This window comes from Hydra vulgaris, chromosome 12, assembly GCF_038396675.1.
Source record: "Hydra vulgaris chromosome 12, alternate assembly HydraT2T_AEP".
Classification (NCBI taxonomy): Eukaryota; Metazoa; Cnidaria; class Hydrozoa; order Anthoathecata; family Hydridae; genus Hydra; species Hydra vulgaris.
This window is the reverse complement of record NC_088931.1, coordinates 26412160-26431689: the sequence shown is the minus strand read 5'-3', so window position 1 is coordinate 26431689 and position 19530 is coordinate 26412160. Positions and strand designations below refer to the sequence as shown.

General features: G+C 29.3%; 1 protein-coding gene across 1 annotated transcript in view; it reads left to right on the top strand.

Annotated features, from left to right (window-relative positions):
* The window catches only part of LOC100210555 (sushi, von Willebrand factor type A, EGF and pentraxin domain-containing protein 1), a 36998-nt gene extending 35532 nt beyond the window's left edge, over positions 1-1466 (top strand). Inside the window, exon 15 of the mRNA XM_065812732.1 lies at positions 1147-1466. Within this exon, the coding sequence (XP_065668804.1) occupies positions 1147-1381 (235 nt within the window). The 3' untranslated portion in view covers positions 1382-1466. The remainder of the gene's footprint in view (positions 1-1146) is intronic.
* Positions 1467-19530: the final 18064 nt, after the last annotated feature.

The window sequence follows — 19530 nt, the reverse complement described above, 5'->3', positions numbered from 1 at the left end:
TTTTATCTATTATCATACTACAATTAGAAGATATTTTTCCTTTTAGCTCTTTATTTTTAATTTTATCTAAAATAAAAAAATAAAATAGTGTCATAATTTTTTAATGTTTAGTTTCTCATATAAAAAGGAAAATTTCCTAACATCTAATTTTATCAAGTTTTGCATTATGTCCTTAAACAAACCAACTTGGTAGTGGAAGTAGTGTTCCCTTGAATTGCAAACGCACATTTAGGTTTTCATCGACTGCTATTGATTCTAATATAGTTGACAAATATGTATATAGGTGTTGCATTTTATAATATAGTATTTAATGAACAGGAGTTCATTAAATACTATATTATAAAATGCAACACCTTTTGCAAATTGTTTAAATTGAAACCCTGGTAATGCTACTGCTTCATTCAAAGTACACTTGTAAGTTGTCATTTTTCTTAAATCATTTTTCTTAAATATTTTTAATTGATACTCTTAGAATATTCTCTTTTTAGGAGGACTTCGAGAACTTTTTAAAACTGGTAAAGGTGATTTTTTTTTTTTTTTTTTTGCAAAAGTTCACAAGAATACATAAAAGGAACAGGTTTCAAAAGCCAACTCAGGGTGCATTTAATACCCCTAATTATATATTTATCTTCAAAATGAAGTTCACATAAAGCAGAATGATTTGTTAGAGTCTAATCTGAACGATAGACAAACCGTATCCAAAGTTAATTTAAGTTTTGGTCTGTTGGAAAATGAAAAGATGCAATTTGTTGTTTGTTGCTTAAATATCTCTATGTACATTTTGGTGTAGCAATTTTTATTTTTTTATAATAATTTTTTTAAAAGCAGAAAGAAGAATGATTTAAAAAATAATATTTTAGCGTATTTTATGACAAATTTTTAAAACCGGCCTCTTAGTTTCCCCCTCAAAAATAGGCTCTTAATTTCCACCTCAAAAATACCGTGAATATAAAAATGTAAGATCTACGGCCGTCAATATAAAAATGTAAGATCTACGACCGTGAATATAAAAATGTAAGATCTACGGCCGTGAATATAAAAATGTAAGATCTACGGCCGGGAATATAGTAGGTTATGTTGATTAGCAAAACCTTTTTGGCATTTTTCACCCGCTTGTGACAATTTTGAACAATAATTTTTTTATAGTTGCATTGTTTTGGCTGCTGTGCAAGATGAAGCCACTTCCAATGCATATGATAAATGTTATCAAAGTTTAGAGTTGTTAGGTGGTAAACATCCTTTTCAAAATGAGTATCGATCTTCTTTTGCAATGATTGGTTACAAAGGTTTACATTCTGTTACGTGGGTACATCAAGAGAAAAGTAGATATGGCAAAGGACCAACCTTGCTTATAAATAGTATTAGTTTGCCTTCTGTGTAACTACTTCTACACCTTGCTTATTAGTTTGGTTTGGGTGTAATTTCTTTTACAGTTTGCATAATATATATAATATATACATACATAATATATTAGTTTGCTTTTGGTTATGACTATCTTTAACAGGATGCGATAACTCACTTCTGATATATTTTGGCGATCGTCGGCTTTTTATTTTTGTTTTTGTAAAATAAACTTCAGAAACTATTAAAAAGCATTATTAATAGCAAAAAAAAACTAAATTTAAATTACAGATAATTTTAAAAATATTTTTACGCTTAGTTAAAGAGTTAACCAGATTTGTTGGTTTTTCCAGATTTTAGTAAAAATGATTAAAGCTTGCTGTTATAACTTTTTTTTTTTGAATTAATTATTTTTTTTTTTTCGGTATATTATATTAGCCAAATTACAAAAAACATTTTTAAGATTTTAAAAAAGCAAGTAAAATTTACTACGGCAGTTGATAAAAGCATCAATTAATTATCAGTTAAATGTCATCTTGTGCACACTGTGTCATAAATCGACCCACAAGTTGTACTTTATCCAACTTAAAAAAATAAAGCTTAGATAATTATTCAAAAATGAAACATTTTTAAAATTCTGGGGTGCTTTTTTAGACTTGGGGGGGAGGGGAGTAGGTTAAAGCATATTACAAAATTTTGAAATAACATTGCTGCTAGAAAAATGTCTTTTATTATCTACAAAAAAATATTGACTTAAGTAAATCTCATTCCTACTAAGGCACCCAGGCGAGCATCATATATGCGTTTGGGAAGAGGAGGGTTTAATGATAAAAAGTACGTACCTATGCAAAGAAAGGGGGTTGTTGAAAGCATAAGGGTCTTGGTTGTCTGTACTAACAGGCCTTCTAAACGCGTATATCAGGGCTGGGGCTTACAACATTCTAAAGTTATTTTGTATAAATAATTGCAAGCGACATCGTAAAAGTTTTTTAAATTAAAGTATAACTATCATTTAGTTTATAGACACAAAAAATGCTTTAAAGCTTTTGTGTGATGAACTGTTATGGTAATTACAATAAGAAAAATAAAGAAAAAGTTTTCCTGTTTTTTTTATAAAAAAGAAGTAAATATTCGTTGGTTAAATGCTATACCATGACACAACATACCTGAGAGTATCTTTATCTGTCTGAAACATGCCCGATGAACTTGATATAAAGTAAAAAATAAAAACTTTCTTTGGTTTGAAGATTGAAAAACTAAATATATTTTATTCTCAAAACCTTAACAACTTTATTGTACCAAAAACTAATTTAAAACTAAGTGCTTACCAAATCCAATACCGTGGACCGTTTCTATGGAAACACTTTTCAAAATTTATTTAAAAAAAATAATATTCAAAAACATCTCTTTGGAACAATTCAGGAAACTAAGAGCCTCTTATTACAAAATGACTTTGATCTAAAATATTTCTTTTGAAATAAATACATAAATAATAAGAATTATATTTAAAAAATGTTGACACTACTTCTCTTTTGTTGCAGTTTCATTTTTATTTAATTTTTTTGTTAAAAAACTTCAACACTTTATATTTTTGTTATCTTTGTTATATTGCGTTATATTTCAACATTAATATTTATATTATATTAATATTTATATTGTAACTAACGTGTGTAAAATTCTTATTATGTGTTTAGCTACTTTTCATTTTTGTATATAAACGGTCGATTTTTTCAATGTAAATGGGGCTCGATGATAAGACAGTTTATGTCTTCTGCTCTTATTTATTAACACGATTTATTTCATTGTAAATTTTAATATACGGCAAATAATAGTAATAATAATAATAATAATAACAGTAATTGATATATCTTTAGCTGCTGATAAAATTACATGCTTTAGCTAATTACATTAGAAGTTACAAAATAAAGAAATTGATTTTGTTGTGTTTATATAACTTGGTATTTAACTGATGACCAGTTACTAATCAATAGGCTTTAAAGAAAACTCTTCAATTGTCAGAATAATGCTGAAGATCAAGAATGATTTTACTTTTAAGGGATACTTTTGTGGGATTAAGCATAAAATTGAATCTTTATTTGAAAACGGGATTTTCATAATCAATTCTTGCTCAAAACTACAAAAAGCTATACATTTTTTAAATAACTTAACAAAATCTAATAAATAATGAATCGTATGCAACACATCCATGATATAAGCTCTATTAAAGTTGGAGGAAAAAATACAGCACAGAAACTATTGTACGAGCATTGGAATACTTTGCTATTTCAAGATCATTAAATAGAAAATTAAAATATAAATTATTAGCATTCAATTATTTCCCTCCTAACAAAGCTAACTTCAAAACAGGATGCCAAAATAAATGATACAGAGTTTTTGAACTCAGCTTTTTTCAAAGCTTGAAAATGAAATACAAAAAAAGTGTTTGATTAATTAAAAAAACGAATCTACATCATCATCTCTTGCTTACCTTGCTGGTAAATTACTTGCTAAACTACTCAAACTACTTACTTGCTGGCTCAATCTTTGGAAAAGAAGTAAATAAACCAGGTTCTTTAAGCAACTACTGTTTTAAATTTTGTATTAATGTAATTTAATGGTGGACTACAAAGTTTTAGCAGAACTTTGCCCGTTTGAACGTGTTGATCGTGTTGATCCGCGGTTACGTAATACTGGGAAAATTTACAACTGACCTACTAGAATCGTTGTTTGAAGAACTTTGACAAGGATCTCAAGGCACATATCAATTTACAACAAGTCATTAAAAAAATAAGAACTTAACGAAATAAACAAAATAAAAGTCTAAATATTGGTATAGACATTAGTTGAATCGATGTATACAAAATCGTTCTAAGTCATAAAAACTATTTTTTCGAGGAAAGAGAAAAAACTTATTAAACCCAAAATTATTACTTTAATAAATTCAAAAAAAATCTGGGTGCTTTTTGACATCTTTAAATATTAGATTTGTTAAAATATATATCAAAATTTGTGATATATATATGTGTTATACATAGTTAAAGTTGTCTGACTTTTTGTTTACATTTGTTAAGGATAATAACAAAAAGCTTGTTTTTTATATATTTATTCATTTTTTGTACCAAAAACTATTAAAAATCAAAGTTCAAACTATTACACATGTTAAATCACACAATGTATAAAAGGACCGATTACAAAGCCTTTGTCAGACACCTCACTGGATATCGTGTTTCTCTTCCTCGCTATTCGCCTCATCGGTTGTTGGCCAGCTCATGAGTTCATCATAAAAATCACTGAACTCATCCGGAACATATTGCATTTGCTTCCTAATATCCTGCAGTTTCACTCTTTTTATCGGAACATTACCCAATGGGTAGCACACATTTTGCGGAAACTCGACGATACGATCGACGACTTGAGACATCTTGTAAGTTTGGACCATCAGCCCATCAATGAGTGGCCTAAAAACAATTACACCTGGAGAAGTCCCGTATGTGAAGTGCATTAGAGAACTTATTCCAAAACTTATCTTATCCTTAGCAGGAACTTTCTTTCCCCGTGTTTCTTCCGAAGTGCAAGCTTTTTTGTAGAATGTTAACCACCACTTTTGAAAATCTATAATATCTTCTGTTGCAACTTCTTCAACAGTAAACTTACCAGTAATACTAGAAGTAATAATAAGTTCAGTTATCTGGTGAACAGTGTACACCCTGTCATACTTTTTCAGTTTTCTCTTTATTACAGCGAAGTCTCGGTCACAAGGTAGGTACGAGTGACCTCTTATTGGGTAGTACTGCTCGATTCGATCAAATCGGCCAGTATCTGTGAGAGCCAAAAAGACTCTGTTTAGTGCATAGTTTTTATTTTGGCCTCCACAGTTATCTAAGTAGACATTCAGTAAACTTCAGTAAACTGTGGAGGAGCAGACATTAGGTAATTGTACACAAAAGAGCACACCTCATCAGGGCTTTTTCTGGCTGTGCCTTCATGGTACACATAAACATGACCTTTATTGCATTTCACATCGTGAATAGAGAAGAGGTTAACAGATAGCTGTCTGAGGTAAAAGGTTTCCTGGACTGGTATCATCGGTAAAGGGATATTCTGCATGTAGTCAAATGCGATCGCTAAGACATGCAGTTCATTTTGTTTTGTTTCCGGGTTGCTTTCATTTTGGAGTTTGTTGTAAAACTTTTTTGATCGACATTTGTGCAGCATCAGTTCAGCAGCAGCATTTCTCTTTGCTGCATCACTGAGATGAGGGCTTCGTAATTTTAAATTAGGCTCCTCACAAGTGCAACAAGAGTCTATCTGGGGACGGCCAAATCTTAACGTAAAGTTGTCCTTAAAGTAGCCTAGAAAAAATTTGTAGCTACATTTTGCTTCAGGATGTTTTCCTTTAAACATTGAATATAAAATTTTGACGTTTAGTCTAGCATATAGATAATTGATAGTTTTACCAGCATATTTGCTCTGTTTCACCGGATAACTTTCGATATGTTCTCTTATGAGAAGTCTTACATTGCCCCTGATTGCATTCATTCCTAATTTTTTCCCTCTAAGGTCCTTTGGTGATTTTCCTAATACCAACAGGGAGCGCAATTGTCGAATTTTACTAATTTTAATACCATAAAGGCTTTTAAAGGCATCCACACAAACCTTTTCTTTGGCATCCCCCACCAAAACCTCGTAAGTAAATGAAAAGTCAAGAGCTACTCTTCCTTCAGCACCTTCCTTTCTGGGTCGGTAAGTTTTCACTTTCATGCTTGTAATCAACGATTGTAGAAACATATCTTGCTCGTTCTTTGTCTCTAACAATCTCATGCGTGCGAAAATCTCGTCGCTCTGGTTTTTTAGACGTTCCGTACATTTCTTCGAGCATCTGAAAGCAAAATATCTCATTAGATTATGCTGATATAAATGTTCGAGGTAGGCCTAAATGCCATAGCTAAACTCTAAAAAATGATGTTTGAGTAATTCGCCTATAACATTTGGCTACTGTTTAAGGCCAACTCACTAGCCTAAATGGAACGATATGGAACGTGTTGGATTAGTTTTGTCTAAGACGTTTTTATGAAAACATGTTGCATGGTATGTAATAAATTTATTAAAAGGCTAATTGGGTATAGAAAATACAATACAAATCTCACCTGCAATCAGTTCCAACAGTAGTAGCAAGTACAGTTCTTCCTTTGTAGTCAATGTACTTCTTACCTTTCACTCTAGCTTCTTTAACAACATTCCTTTTCCACATAGCCTCATTTTTAACCTTTCTTCCACTGCTAGTACTAGGTTCTTCATCCATTATAAGTCTTTTTCATTAAAACAACGAGATGAATTGTAATAATTACAATTCATAACGCAATTTAGTTATTAAATTGCGTGGGAGAAACCCTGTACGGCGGATTTGACTGACGTAGTTTCCTTGTGGAAATATAAATATAGTCTAAACGGTTTTTTTATGAGCATATTTGAGGTGTTTTTTAAAGTATAAGTTGAACGAGAAATTTTTGTAGAGGCAGTTTTTTTAATGAATAAAAAAGATCTGAAATTGAAACATTGTGTTCACTGCGAGAAAACTTCATGAATAATAAAATAAGCCCAAATAACTTCAAACTCGTAACCAAAACAAAACAAAAATTGGATTAAAAACATCTGAAAGCTATCAGCAGAACACAGCTGGTTTTCTCAGTGCTGCCAACAAAAACCTACTAAGTCACTGACCTAGAACCTTTTACTTTACAGACAATATTTCAGCTCCCTATTCAACGTGTTCGGAGAGGTCTGACTTAGAATGTTTTACTATACAATGGTGGAACTGTCTTCAAAGAACAAATTTTCATCAAAAAGTCAAATATTAAAAAATATGACTTAGAACGTTTTTGTATACATTGATTCATTTCTTTAACCACATGAAGTGGACATAACTGCCAAAAATGTGCCAGAAACTTTCTAAGCAGTAATGCTATTTATATACATTTGAATCCCGTTAACTCGGACCCTGGAGCTTTTAAGTCGGACGGAATTTCGATTCCCCTTGAACATTCTCTAACAACTTCATGTAAAATCATCAGCTTAAGTCGTACCCTGGTTAAGTCGGACCATTCGCTAAATCGTACTGTCTTTGAGGTCTTTCGTAATAAACTTGTTAAACTTCTTCTTATTATTCGTATTACAGAAGTTTGTTTATTATTTATGTTTGTGATTTTTTTTATATTTATATGTATAGTCAATCTTAACGAATCTTTATTATGTAATCATGAAAATGTATACTATAGAACAAAAATAAATAAAAAAATTAAAAATAAATAAAACTTCGCTTAACTAGGACTTTTATATTGAATGGCATATAACTGCATATAATAACAAAACTTCCAATACTTCAACAAAAATTCCGAACTTTAATCGCTCGAAAATAAAATACTTTTGCGTCAAATATAACTAAACATAGCTCAACATTTTCACGGAGATTTTTTGATTCAGTTTAGCTTCGATTAAATTCTATTTGTTAATATTACATTAAAAATTCAAAAATATCAATTAAAATTCAAAACTTAGAACGTTCAAAAATTAACTACCTTTGCGTCAAACATTTAATGAACTAAACATTTTCACTGATACGCTACTGAAGGTTGCTACTGAAGGTTGCTACTTTAGGTCGCTAAAAGAAAGCTATGAAGTAGAACTATAACAGAAAAGAACTCGACAAAGGAGAATCATTTGTATCTATATCCTCATCCGTAGAAAGTTCAGCTCTACACAAATACAAACAAAGATCATGTTATTTAATGCTTTTTGCACCCCAATCTATTGGAAGTCAGTTGTGGTATCTTTGGAGAAAAGACTCATTCCATCGTCTATGGGTTGCATATAATAATGCGTTTTGCTTGATATTGAACAACCCACCATAGAACAGTGCCAGTGAATTATTTGTGAAACATGGTGTCCATTCACTTAATGTTGTTATTCGCAAGCAACAATACTCCTCACTGTTACTGCTGCAGAATAGAGAGAACCTCGTCATAAAAGCTTTTTTTAACTCAGACAGATTCTTGCTGTCTCCACTGATGTTTAAATGGAGAGCTGAGTTATATTTATAAAACTTTAATTTCTTTTTTTAATTTTTGCTTGGGTTTTGTTTACATTCTAGTGCGTTAGTCTTTGTTCTAATATAATCCACTTTATTTTACCCATTGCATATTTATTATATTGGGCCTTGATCCTGTCAATAAATTTGATTGATTGATTGATATATCAAAGAAATATGGCATTCCAAAGCAAATATTGTTTGGATGGTCAAAAGAAAAAAACAAAATATATTCAGAAGTCGAAAAAAATAAAACTTCTGCAGAAAGAGTGCAGATGCGTGTCCCCCTAAATGAGGATTTTGATATCTGGCTTTTAAACACCCAACACCAAAACATTCCTGTGTGTAGAACCATTTTCAAAGTTAAAGCTTTGCATTTTGCAAAAGAACTTGGTTGTGATAACTTTTAAGCATCCGATGGATGGTTAGATAGATGGAAAAAAAGAAACAATGTATCGTTTAAAATAATATCATGTATTTTATCATTTCATTTTTTCATTAATATTTACATTTTTTCAGTCATTTGTCTAAAAGATAATAATAAACATGGAACTCTCATTTCTAATCCATCACCCATAAACCAATAAATTATCAATCCTATCCTTTTGTTTTAATTTGTTTAAAGTCATTACCACGTTTTGACATGAAAAGCAAATAAAGTCCAAAACCACAGCTAATAAAATTTATGCTGATTTTAAAGTTGCTTTTCTTATTTTTCATAGGTGAAAGTCAAGATGTTACTAATTAAATGACCGCTCCTTGGAGGTAAACATTTTGCCAACAATATTGTCTCGTTATAACTCGTGCGATATGTTCAATGCAGATGAATTCGGTTTGTTTTATAAAGCACTTCCAAAAAAAAAATTTGAAAGGTGAAAAATGTAGTGGAGGTAAGAATTGCCAGATACAACTGGGCTTGCTGCAGCTAGCATGTGTGCAGAAAAACTTCTGATGCTACTTATTAGGAAATCAAACAAACCAATCAAATCAAATAAATCAAATAACTGTTTTATTAACTGTTAATAAGAAAAAACTTGTTAACAGTTAATAAAATAACCAAAAGCGAACTGTAAAATTGTAAGAAAATAAACAAATATTATGTTACGTTTTATGAAAAAAATATTTTTTTAAAAGCTTTAAAGGAGTTATAAGCACTTCATGTCGTTACCCTGTGCAAAAAAAGAGCTGGATGATCTCTGAACTATTTAAGGAGTGGGTTAGAGAAAACAACAGAAAGTTTCCATTAGAAAACCGTAAGGTAGCATTAGTTATTGATAATTTCACCGCCCATCCGAATATTGAGAATCTTAAATTGGTCACATTCTACTTTTTCCCCCTAAACACAACTTCATGTTTGCAGCCGAAGGATCAAGGAGTCATTCGATAGATGAAGTGTAAGTACCGAACTAATTTAACAAGATCATTCTTGATGCTGTGATAATGCTTGTTTGTTCTTCGAATGAAGTTTCAGGAACCACTATTATTAACTGCTTCCGCAAAGCAGGATTTAAGGAAGGAGTAGGAGTACCAGACAAAGATGAAGAATACTTCCCTGCATTAAAAAATTCAATCGATTACGTCAGCGTGATCTTTTTCCGGAAGATTTTACTTACGAAGATATGTTAACAATTGTTGATGACGTTTTGGTTATGGGAGGAGTGATGACAGATGAAAATATTGATCAAGATATCATTTAGGTAGTTGAAGAAATGCAAGAAGAAGGAAAAGAAACGTTGGATGAAACGGTGATAAAACCAGTGACGGAAGAAGCTTGTAAAGCAATTGATACCCTTGTTAATTTTTCGATATTTACTTAGAGTGATGAAATTGGAAGAGTAGCTTTGAATGCTTCAAAGCCGTTTGAAATAAAATTGCGCGAGTCACTGAAACAAATATCATTTTCGGACTTTTTTTATTTATATTATATACTATATAAACAAAAATATATTTTTTTCACATAAGATTATATTGTTCTATATATATGTACATAATATTTATATATCGAGAACATTCAATAAGTCTCAAAATCTCTCGAACATTTTCAAAAAGTCCGACTTAACGAAAGCTTTGCTTAATTCGGATATTCGCTAAGTCGGACAATAAATACATACCTCCTCAGAGTTAACGGGATTCTACTGTATTTGGCAATTTGCCTAATTATCTTAAAATTATGGTTTTTCAAAACTTCAGAATTTTAAAATATATCTATATAATATTTTTTATTGTGGCCTTCGCTTTTACGTTTTTTGATTTTCGTAAAAGATTATGCATCTTCTAGCTGAGGAATTTTTAAGTTTTGTTTTTATAGACAAAGCTTTAAAACTAGAGAATAATTTTTCATCTTTGTAGCAAGTTTGTTAAGAATAAATAGGTATGAATAAATAGGTTGTTTTGAATAAATAGGTTATCTCGTAAAATTGATAAATTAGCTATAGTTCACGTACACTAAATGTAAACGCTTTCTTACAAGCACATGTTCATGCTATACTTAACTTTTCCTTAGTTGTTGTTGTTTCTCTTGGTCCCCAGCCTTAGGCTCTGAATTACGCATTTACAAGGCCTTTTAGTATAGACGGCCACGATAACGGTGCGTACAAAGGGGAGGGGGTCCAAAATCTTTTTCTTTTTTTTTTCTTTTTTTTTTTTGCTCGTTTACATTTGTCGTATTTTACAAACAAACAAACAAGGTATCTGAAAGAAGATCATAATGATCTTATCATTAGAACCTTTTACAGCTTTGGACATTTTACAGCAAAACAAAAATAAAAAAATAAAAAAATTTCAGTAAACAGTGTAAATAAATCTGGCGATGCTTTATAAATAAAATAAAGTTTCGTGTAAATAAATCTGACGTTACTATATATAGAACCTATATCATTTATATATAAGATAAAAACAAAAATTAAAACGTTTCATAAAGCGTATTTTACAATAAAATAAAAGTTCTAAACAAAGATTACAAAGTATCAATTAGAAGTACTTGGCTACGTCATCAATAGATAAAATAAAATTTTTCAGTTTATATTTGAAAGTGAGATAAGTGTGAAACATATCAAAATTTGACAAAACAATCTTATTCCAAAGATACGGTGCGATAAGCAATACAAAACTTATTAAACTTGGTTCGACAAAAAGCTTCCTATATGAGAAAATTATTTCTAAGTGTATATTTATTGGTTTTTCACAAAAGAGATCTCTAAAGACGGATAAGGATAAGTCATTTTTCCACAAATACATAAAGCATAAGACATTAAACACATTAGGCTCATATATATTAGGAATTTTCATTTCAATAAAAAAAGGTTTGGAATGAGTGTATCAATCCGCAAAATTAATTGAACGGATTGCATGCTTCTGACGGCGGTTAAGACATTGTAACTTACTTTTTTCTGTGCTTCCGCATACAATATTTGCATAATTTAAATAACTATGTATAAATGAGTAGTAGAGTTAGGTTAAACTTTTTTTACTTAAATATGTTCTGGATTTATATAAAATTCCAATGCTTTTGGAAATTTTTGTGCTAATATAATAAATATGTGCTTTCCATGTGATGTTTTCATCAAGAAAAACACCCAAAAACTTTGTGACATAATGTCTTTTTATCTCAGTATCATCAATAATAATTTTGGGCAAATTTGGGGGTAAATAAGGTTTTTTTGAGACAGGATGGAACAGAATCCATTTTGTTTTGTTACTGTTTAGAGTTAGTTTATTGCATTTGAACCACTTGGATATATTTTTAAATTTCTCGTTCATGCTAGAAAAGAGTTTGTAAATATCATTATTGGAAAGAAATAAGTTGGTATCATCAGTAAACATGATACTCATTAAATTTGAGGCTTTATTTAGATCGTTTACATAAATCAAGAACAACAGTGGTCCCAAAATGAAGCCTTGGGGAACGCCACATGAAATATTTAGAAACTCATTAGAATAATTATTACGTACGTATTACTACGTACGTATTACTACGTACGTATTACTACGTACGTATTACTACGTACGTATTACTACGTACGTATTACTACGTACGTATTACTACGTATGTATTACTACGTACCTATTACTATGTACGTATTACTACGTACGTACTACGTTAAATTGATTTACTACGTACGTACTTTATGGATAAAGCATGTTCGTAGTATAGATTTTAATACATTTAACATTTAATTTATTTAAATAGGTTGTTTTTAAAATAATTTTTGACATTTAAAGCTCTAAAATATCTTCAAACTTAATAATGAATTAAAAAACTCATAACATTGTTATAATCTTAGCAAAAATAAAAATGAACATAAATAGTTATTGTTGTGTTTGGTGCGGAAAAAAAAATTTAAAAGAGTTTAAAAGCAGTCCAAGATGGTATTGAAAAATTGTTATAGGCATATTTATACTCTGGGTACATAAAAGAAATTACAGCATATCCTTTTTTAATATGCGGAAATTGCAAAACTTGCTTGCAGATGCTTACAAAATGAAAGAATCACCCGGTCAAATGGATACAGAAAATAAAATAGGTTAGTCCAAAGTTAAATATATGTGCTAACATTAAAGCATCTGCTAAATATAAAGATCTATATCGAATGTGAGTTCTGATTAATATTTAGATTGGAGTTGCAAGAAGCACAAGTCTGATATTGTTACAATTAATATTGATCAGAGCTTTTCTATCTTTATTAAAGAACAAAGTAAAAACTTGCTCTAAAACAAAGGAAACAGAGAAGAAATCCAGCAAATCTCTTTTGAAACATTCAAGCAACTTTGAATAAATTTTGATTTTTTAAAGAGAGGAACTTAAAAAATGATTTTTACTCTTAACAGGAAAGAGAATTTTACAGTCAGGAGTGACGAATTCACTTTCAGATCTTGAACTAACTGTAAAATGTTTTTACAGTGTTCAGTCAACGAATTTCGAATTTGGTGTTAAAATGTTTTTTTAAAAATGTTGTTCTGATTTTTTTTTGAAAATTATAAGTGAGAGGGAATTGAATTCTTATACTAATATAGCACAAGTATCAATTGATGGAGGAGGCGGTTTATTGAAAATATGTGTTAATATTTTTGACCCAGATGAAAATAAAGTTAACGGTATTAACAAAGAGATCAGAAGTAAACAAATCAGGTGATATGGAATCTGGTGTGCAGCGTATAGAGTTTACTGCTATTGGCGAAGGTGTTCCTGAAACATATCAGAGTATAAAACAAATTTCAGATATTCTTTAGCTAGATACACTGGGTTTTCATATTGTTTGAGATTTAAAGTTGGCTAACACGATTATGGGCTTATCTTGCCATGGTTGTGAAACTAAAAATACTCTAAATAAAGGAACTCTAAGAACGTTTGGAAGCTTTAATCTTCATCAAATGTTATTCGAAAAAGACTTATTTATCTTGATTAAGATCCACAAGTTAGAGTAATAAACAAAATTCCACCATCATTATATATATTTTTGTTTTTTTTAATGTTCTTAACGACCTAGTTTTTATTTTCTGGCCAAACTATAATCAGTGGCTGCCTGGAAAATATATTCTAAGACATTGCTATCACAAGTGAGGGTTTAATGGGGTTATCTGTTACAATATATTAAATAATTTTAGAGTTTTAACAGTGGCATTTCAAAATGATTGTCGTCGGTTAATACCTATCATTACATGTTTCGAAGATTTAAAGTGTTTTGTAAATGGTTATTTTGGTAACTGCCTTAGCCCCAATGTCACGCATTCTATTGCTAGATTGAAAGACTCATATAATATAATTAATCATATTGGCTTTTTCAAAGCCTGGCACTTTCATGGACACTATCCCCTGCTTATATTTGCTCTAAAATTTAAATTAAGTTTGAATTAAACATAAATTTCATTTATGTTTATTTCAAACTTCTTATTAAAGTTTGTAGGAAAGAGAATATTGTTGAATTGATACAAATAAATGCTGATAGATATTTATTTTAAGTAGGGGAGAGTGGGGCACCATGATACACTTTTGGCTTTTTAATACGCCTTGTTTTAAGCGATGGGTTTAGTTTGTAGAATAAATTTATACCTACAAAATTAAATTTATTAATTACCAAAATACTACATGTTAAACTTGTGAGGCTATTTAAAGTAAAATTAGCAATTTGTATTAAGGTACCCCACCCATGAGACACCTTGATGAAAACTATGAGGATCATTAAAAAGTAAATAAAAAGTATAAAACTTAGAGAAAAGGCAGATTTTTACTTGAAAGAAAAGCAAATTAATAATTAAAACCCAAATAATGAATCCAATAGTTTGAATCACATTTCATAAATCCAGATAATAAATCGTTGTCATTCTTATGTTTATCTTTTTCATATCGTTGTCAATAAATAATGGCTTTATATCGAAAATGGATCTCTTAGTATTATATTTACATAAATTGATTGTAAACATTATAAGAAATGATTTTTAAAACTATTTATGACACAATCGAGTACTATTCTAGTGTTTTAGGGCCCCTGATAAAGCTGTACCAAGTTGCCCCATACTTGCTAATAGAAAACAATCGCTTTATTTTTAGTTTCCACTTGTTTTTTTTAATATTTTTGTTTAATAAAGTAAAGAGCCTATGGATTTTAGTTTACAAAATAATATTACTTACCGATATACACATTGATTAACATACCTTAAAACTTAGCAACTTAAAAATTAATGAATTACTTTTTCATCAAAAACTTCACTATATGAAAGTGGTTGTCACAACTCTTAAGATGCCTCCACTATTACAATGTTTCATATTATCCCGTTCTCCCCGACACCCACTATTTTTATTTCTTTCATTAATGTTTTTGGGTGTTCACGCTTATCTTTATAGTAAATAGTTCTTTTTAGGCAAAAAAAAAAATTTAAGTTTTGATAGTTGGGTACTTGCCAATAATATGTTTGCATAGCTGATGAAGCAATAAATCAGACCAAAATATATCAGTTTAAGACTGTTTATTGGCTAATAAAAAAACTCAATACATCATACCAACAATTCTAGTGATTTTAGATTCGATATTTTTTATTTGAGCAAGTCAAGATATAAGTTTATGAACAAGAATTCCAAAAATCTTATACTGACAATCTTTTTTCAAACTGATTTATTGTTTAAGATAAGATGAGGCAACTTAAGTGGAAAGTTTTCTTCATGGTTTTTTCCATGAAACAACAAATAATTTGTTTTATTTTAACGTTAAGTGAGAGTTTGTTGGCCCTAAACCAAGTATTTCCTTGATTTAGTTCAATTTTCATATCTGTATATAGTTTCTTGTTATCATTGTTTGTAAGAAATAGGTTTTTATCATCAAAATTTTATCAAAAAAATTCTATAAGTAAAATTTGTTTTATCTAATAGGATGACGTAGTCCACTGCTGAAAGTATTGATATAAGTCTATAGTTGGTAATGATCGAATGATCATTACATTAGTTTAACAGAATTACTTTCGTTTATTTAAGTTCATCGGGAAAAATCCCAGAGTTTATTGAAGGCTTTAGTATATGGGTTAGAGGTCTGCTTAGATTGATTTTTTTTTGCAAAAAATATATCACATTAAAGCCAGGGGTCTTTTAAAAAAAGAGAGGTAAAAGCTTTTATAATATCTTTGTAGCTAAATTTATTATCATAGATAAGAGCATTATTTGCGGGTTTTAGGTAGTTTTTAAATGAACTAGATGAGGGCATTTCTATTCCTGTGCGTGATCTTTTCTTTTTATTTGTTTTTACATTTAGAAGCTGGGATTTATAGCAGTATACCTACCATTATGATTTTTTTAAAGAACTACTCTAACAAAAATTATAATACAATAATAAAAAGGGACTCCAAGAAGTTTTGTAACTAAAAGTTACAAAAATTCTTGGAGTTCTAGTAGACGAAAGATTATCCTTTAAACAACAAATTGATAACATGTCCATGAAGTTGATAAAAGTATTGAAATAATATATATAAAGTTCGACATATGTTAAATAAACAACAATTAAAACAATTATATTATTTGTTTACCACTGCCATTTAAATTATGCAAATATTGAAAGGGTAAGCGCGCACAAAAAAAACTAAAATCTCTTAATCAGCATCAGAAAAACGCAGCTCGCTTAATTAATTTTTTAACTCGTTTTTCAAATTCAAAACCACTTCTGAGGCAAATGAAAGCCTTAAATGTATAAATGTTTGAAATATTTTATTTCTCATTTTTAAATGTAAAAGTCATTTTTCTCTCAATGTATTTATAAACCTTTGTAATGTAATTACAATATTTTAAAACTCATTAACAAATACAATCTTTGTAATGAAAAAAATCTCCAAGAACCTTCTTGTCAAACTAAGTTTAAACAACTATATAATTCTTATTGCGGTCCTTATTTATAGAGTAAAATAGTTTTGCCTAATTTGATTTGTCATTGAAATGGACTTTAACTTCTTTTAAACGAAAATGAAAAGAAAATTTTTAAAACAAAAACTTTTCAGCAGAAATATTTTTTTCTTGTTTTTAGTTCTTTTGTTTCATATACTTCATCCAATATTTTTTTATTTTAAATGCACAGTTATATATAGTTTATGTTGACTTATTTTTATTGTTAATTTTATCCTTTTTTTTTATGAATATTATTATTATATTTGATTTTGTAAAGGACTTCGTAATAAGATTGTATGATCTTTTGGAAGTTTTGCCGATTATATTTGTAATAAAACTATTCTGTAATTGTAATTTCTTATTGAAGTAAAAAAAAAACGTTATACTCTAAAAAATATTTAGTGACTACTATTTCTCGAAAATATATTAAATATGAAATATTTAATAGAAATATATTTTTTCACTTTTAGAAATATAATTTTTCACTTAAAATATTCACAATTTATTTTCATAAAAATAACTACATAAAATTGACAAATTTGTAACTTCCGCAAATAAAACAACAAATTTCTGTATTACCTTCAACATTTTACATAAGGGTAATTTTATTAAATTGATTAATGTTCTTCTTTCTCTTTTTAATTCTACCAGCAGTATTAATTTACTTGTTCCTTCCTATCTTTCTTTTGCTCTAAAATATTTCTCATTGACGAACTAGTAATAATTGTGGAGTTTTTTTTTTTTCTTAAACATTCTCAGTTTATTTTTTTTTTTTTTTTTTTTTGGCAAATTAGATATAATACAGGGGCAATACAGGGATAATATTTGGACAATTTATGTTAAAATGTTATCCCACAAAATCGTTTGTTATTTCCTACGGACACAAAAAATGAAAATACAATTAATCTACTGAGGGTATATTAACATACCTAAAACACAATTCGTGTTAAAAACTCCTTCGTTATGAAACTATGCAGCAACAACAAAAAGAGTGATTTTATATTCATAGTAGCTTCAACAGGAATGTTTCTCAAGTAAAATGTTACATGAAAAATATAGATAGATTTTGATAAAATTTTCGTTATTTTTTATTCTATGCATATTTTGGAATATAACTATACTTGTGTTATGCTATTTATTACAGTTGACAAGTTAGTATGTGTATTGGTGATACTCGTAGCTATTGGTCAGTGATCGCTTAAGTTAACGGCGAAGAAGTAACAACTTTGGTACTTATAATGGATAAGAATGACTCCTTTAGTGGTGCAATGTGATCAATATTAGATGAGTTAGAGAGAGTTGTATGCTGATAGGTTTATATTGATCCGGCACCACTGACTATATCGATACACGAGAGTTTACTCGATTTAATGAAAGTAGAGAGAGGCTTAAAAAACTTATTGCGTGTATTTTTATTACGATACTCCGATTTGTAGATCTTTTCGTGATATGACGAAAAAAATTAAATTCACTTGCATCCTCATAATTTAAAATCACATGCACTTACATCTTCATAGTTTTTTTTATAGTTGACGTAATATACTTTGAAAGAGTTCATCGTTGTTTCGAAATGATGTAAGGTAAATACCAATAAAGATTAGATTTAAATATTTTGTTTACCTTTAATAGCAAGAATATTTTCATCTTCATAAATTATGAGTAGATGAGAGAAAATCTTTTTTTAACAATGACTTTGCCCCCTCCAAATGGTCTTCCATATGCTTTTTTTTCTTCTGCCGCATGAAATTATATTGTCGACATGTTGTTGTTCAGAAAAAATAATTCATTATTTTAAAGCCAATGCTCCAATTTAAAGATAACATAAAATGACTTGACCAGTTCGGAAATATTAACTGAATTTGGTTCACATCGGCAGTTATACGCACGAAAAAAAATATTTTTTAAAGTTTTGAATTTTCATAATATTTTCGCTTCTTTAGAGTACCAGGTTGAAATACTTTTGGAGAAATAATTTTCGGATAAGATTAGGAAACCCGCTAAATATTCAAGGACAAGTTGGGATCCTTTAAAATATTTTTATTCAAAAATTTAAATCCGGGGTTATTCAATTGCATAAAACAAACCTAGAGGTGTAACAGGAGAAATTAACAAAAAAAAGTAATTTTTTTCCCCACCCTAACATACGTATATTTCGACGTTAGAATTATTTACATCTCCACATTTTTGATCACATGATTTAAAAAATAAAAACTTTAGGAGACGGCATATAAAAACATTTTCATAACTTGTTTTCTCCGCAACTTTTTTACTTATAACTTAGGCTTCAATACATTAAAAAAACATCGTTTTGAGAAAATGAAAATGTTTTTCTAACACTATCAACTACTCTTTCAAAAAGTGGAGAAGGAACAAGATAATTGTAACGTCGGGATATGACTCGAGTCTTGTGCTGCAATTCACACAAGCTTTAAAAAACATTGCTAATACAAAATAGTTTTTTTTAAATGACCAAAATACACTTTTTCTTAGAAGGAAAAACTTCGGACCACATTTAACAGAAAGGAACCAGCTACAAAAGTCTACTATAAAACTAAAATAAAAACAAATTAAAAAAAAAACAACAACTTGAAAGCATACAAAATCAACATTTTAAAACTGTATTGCAACACACAAGCAGTGGATTTTGCAGCTTGTTCCATTTCGATAAACATGAAAAAACTTGTTGTGAATTCATTATCGATAAAAAGACATGCAAAAATGCCAGTTGGTTCTTTTCAGTTGA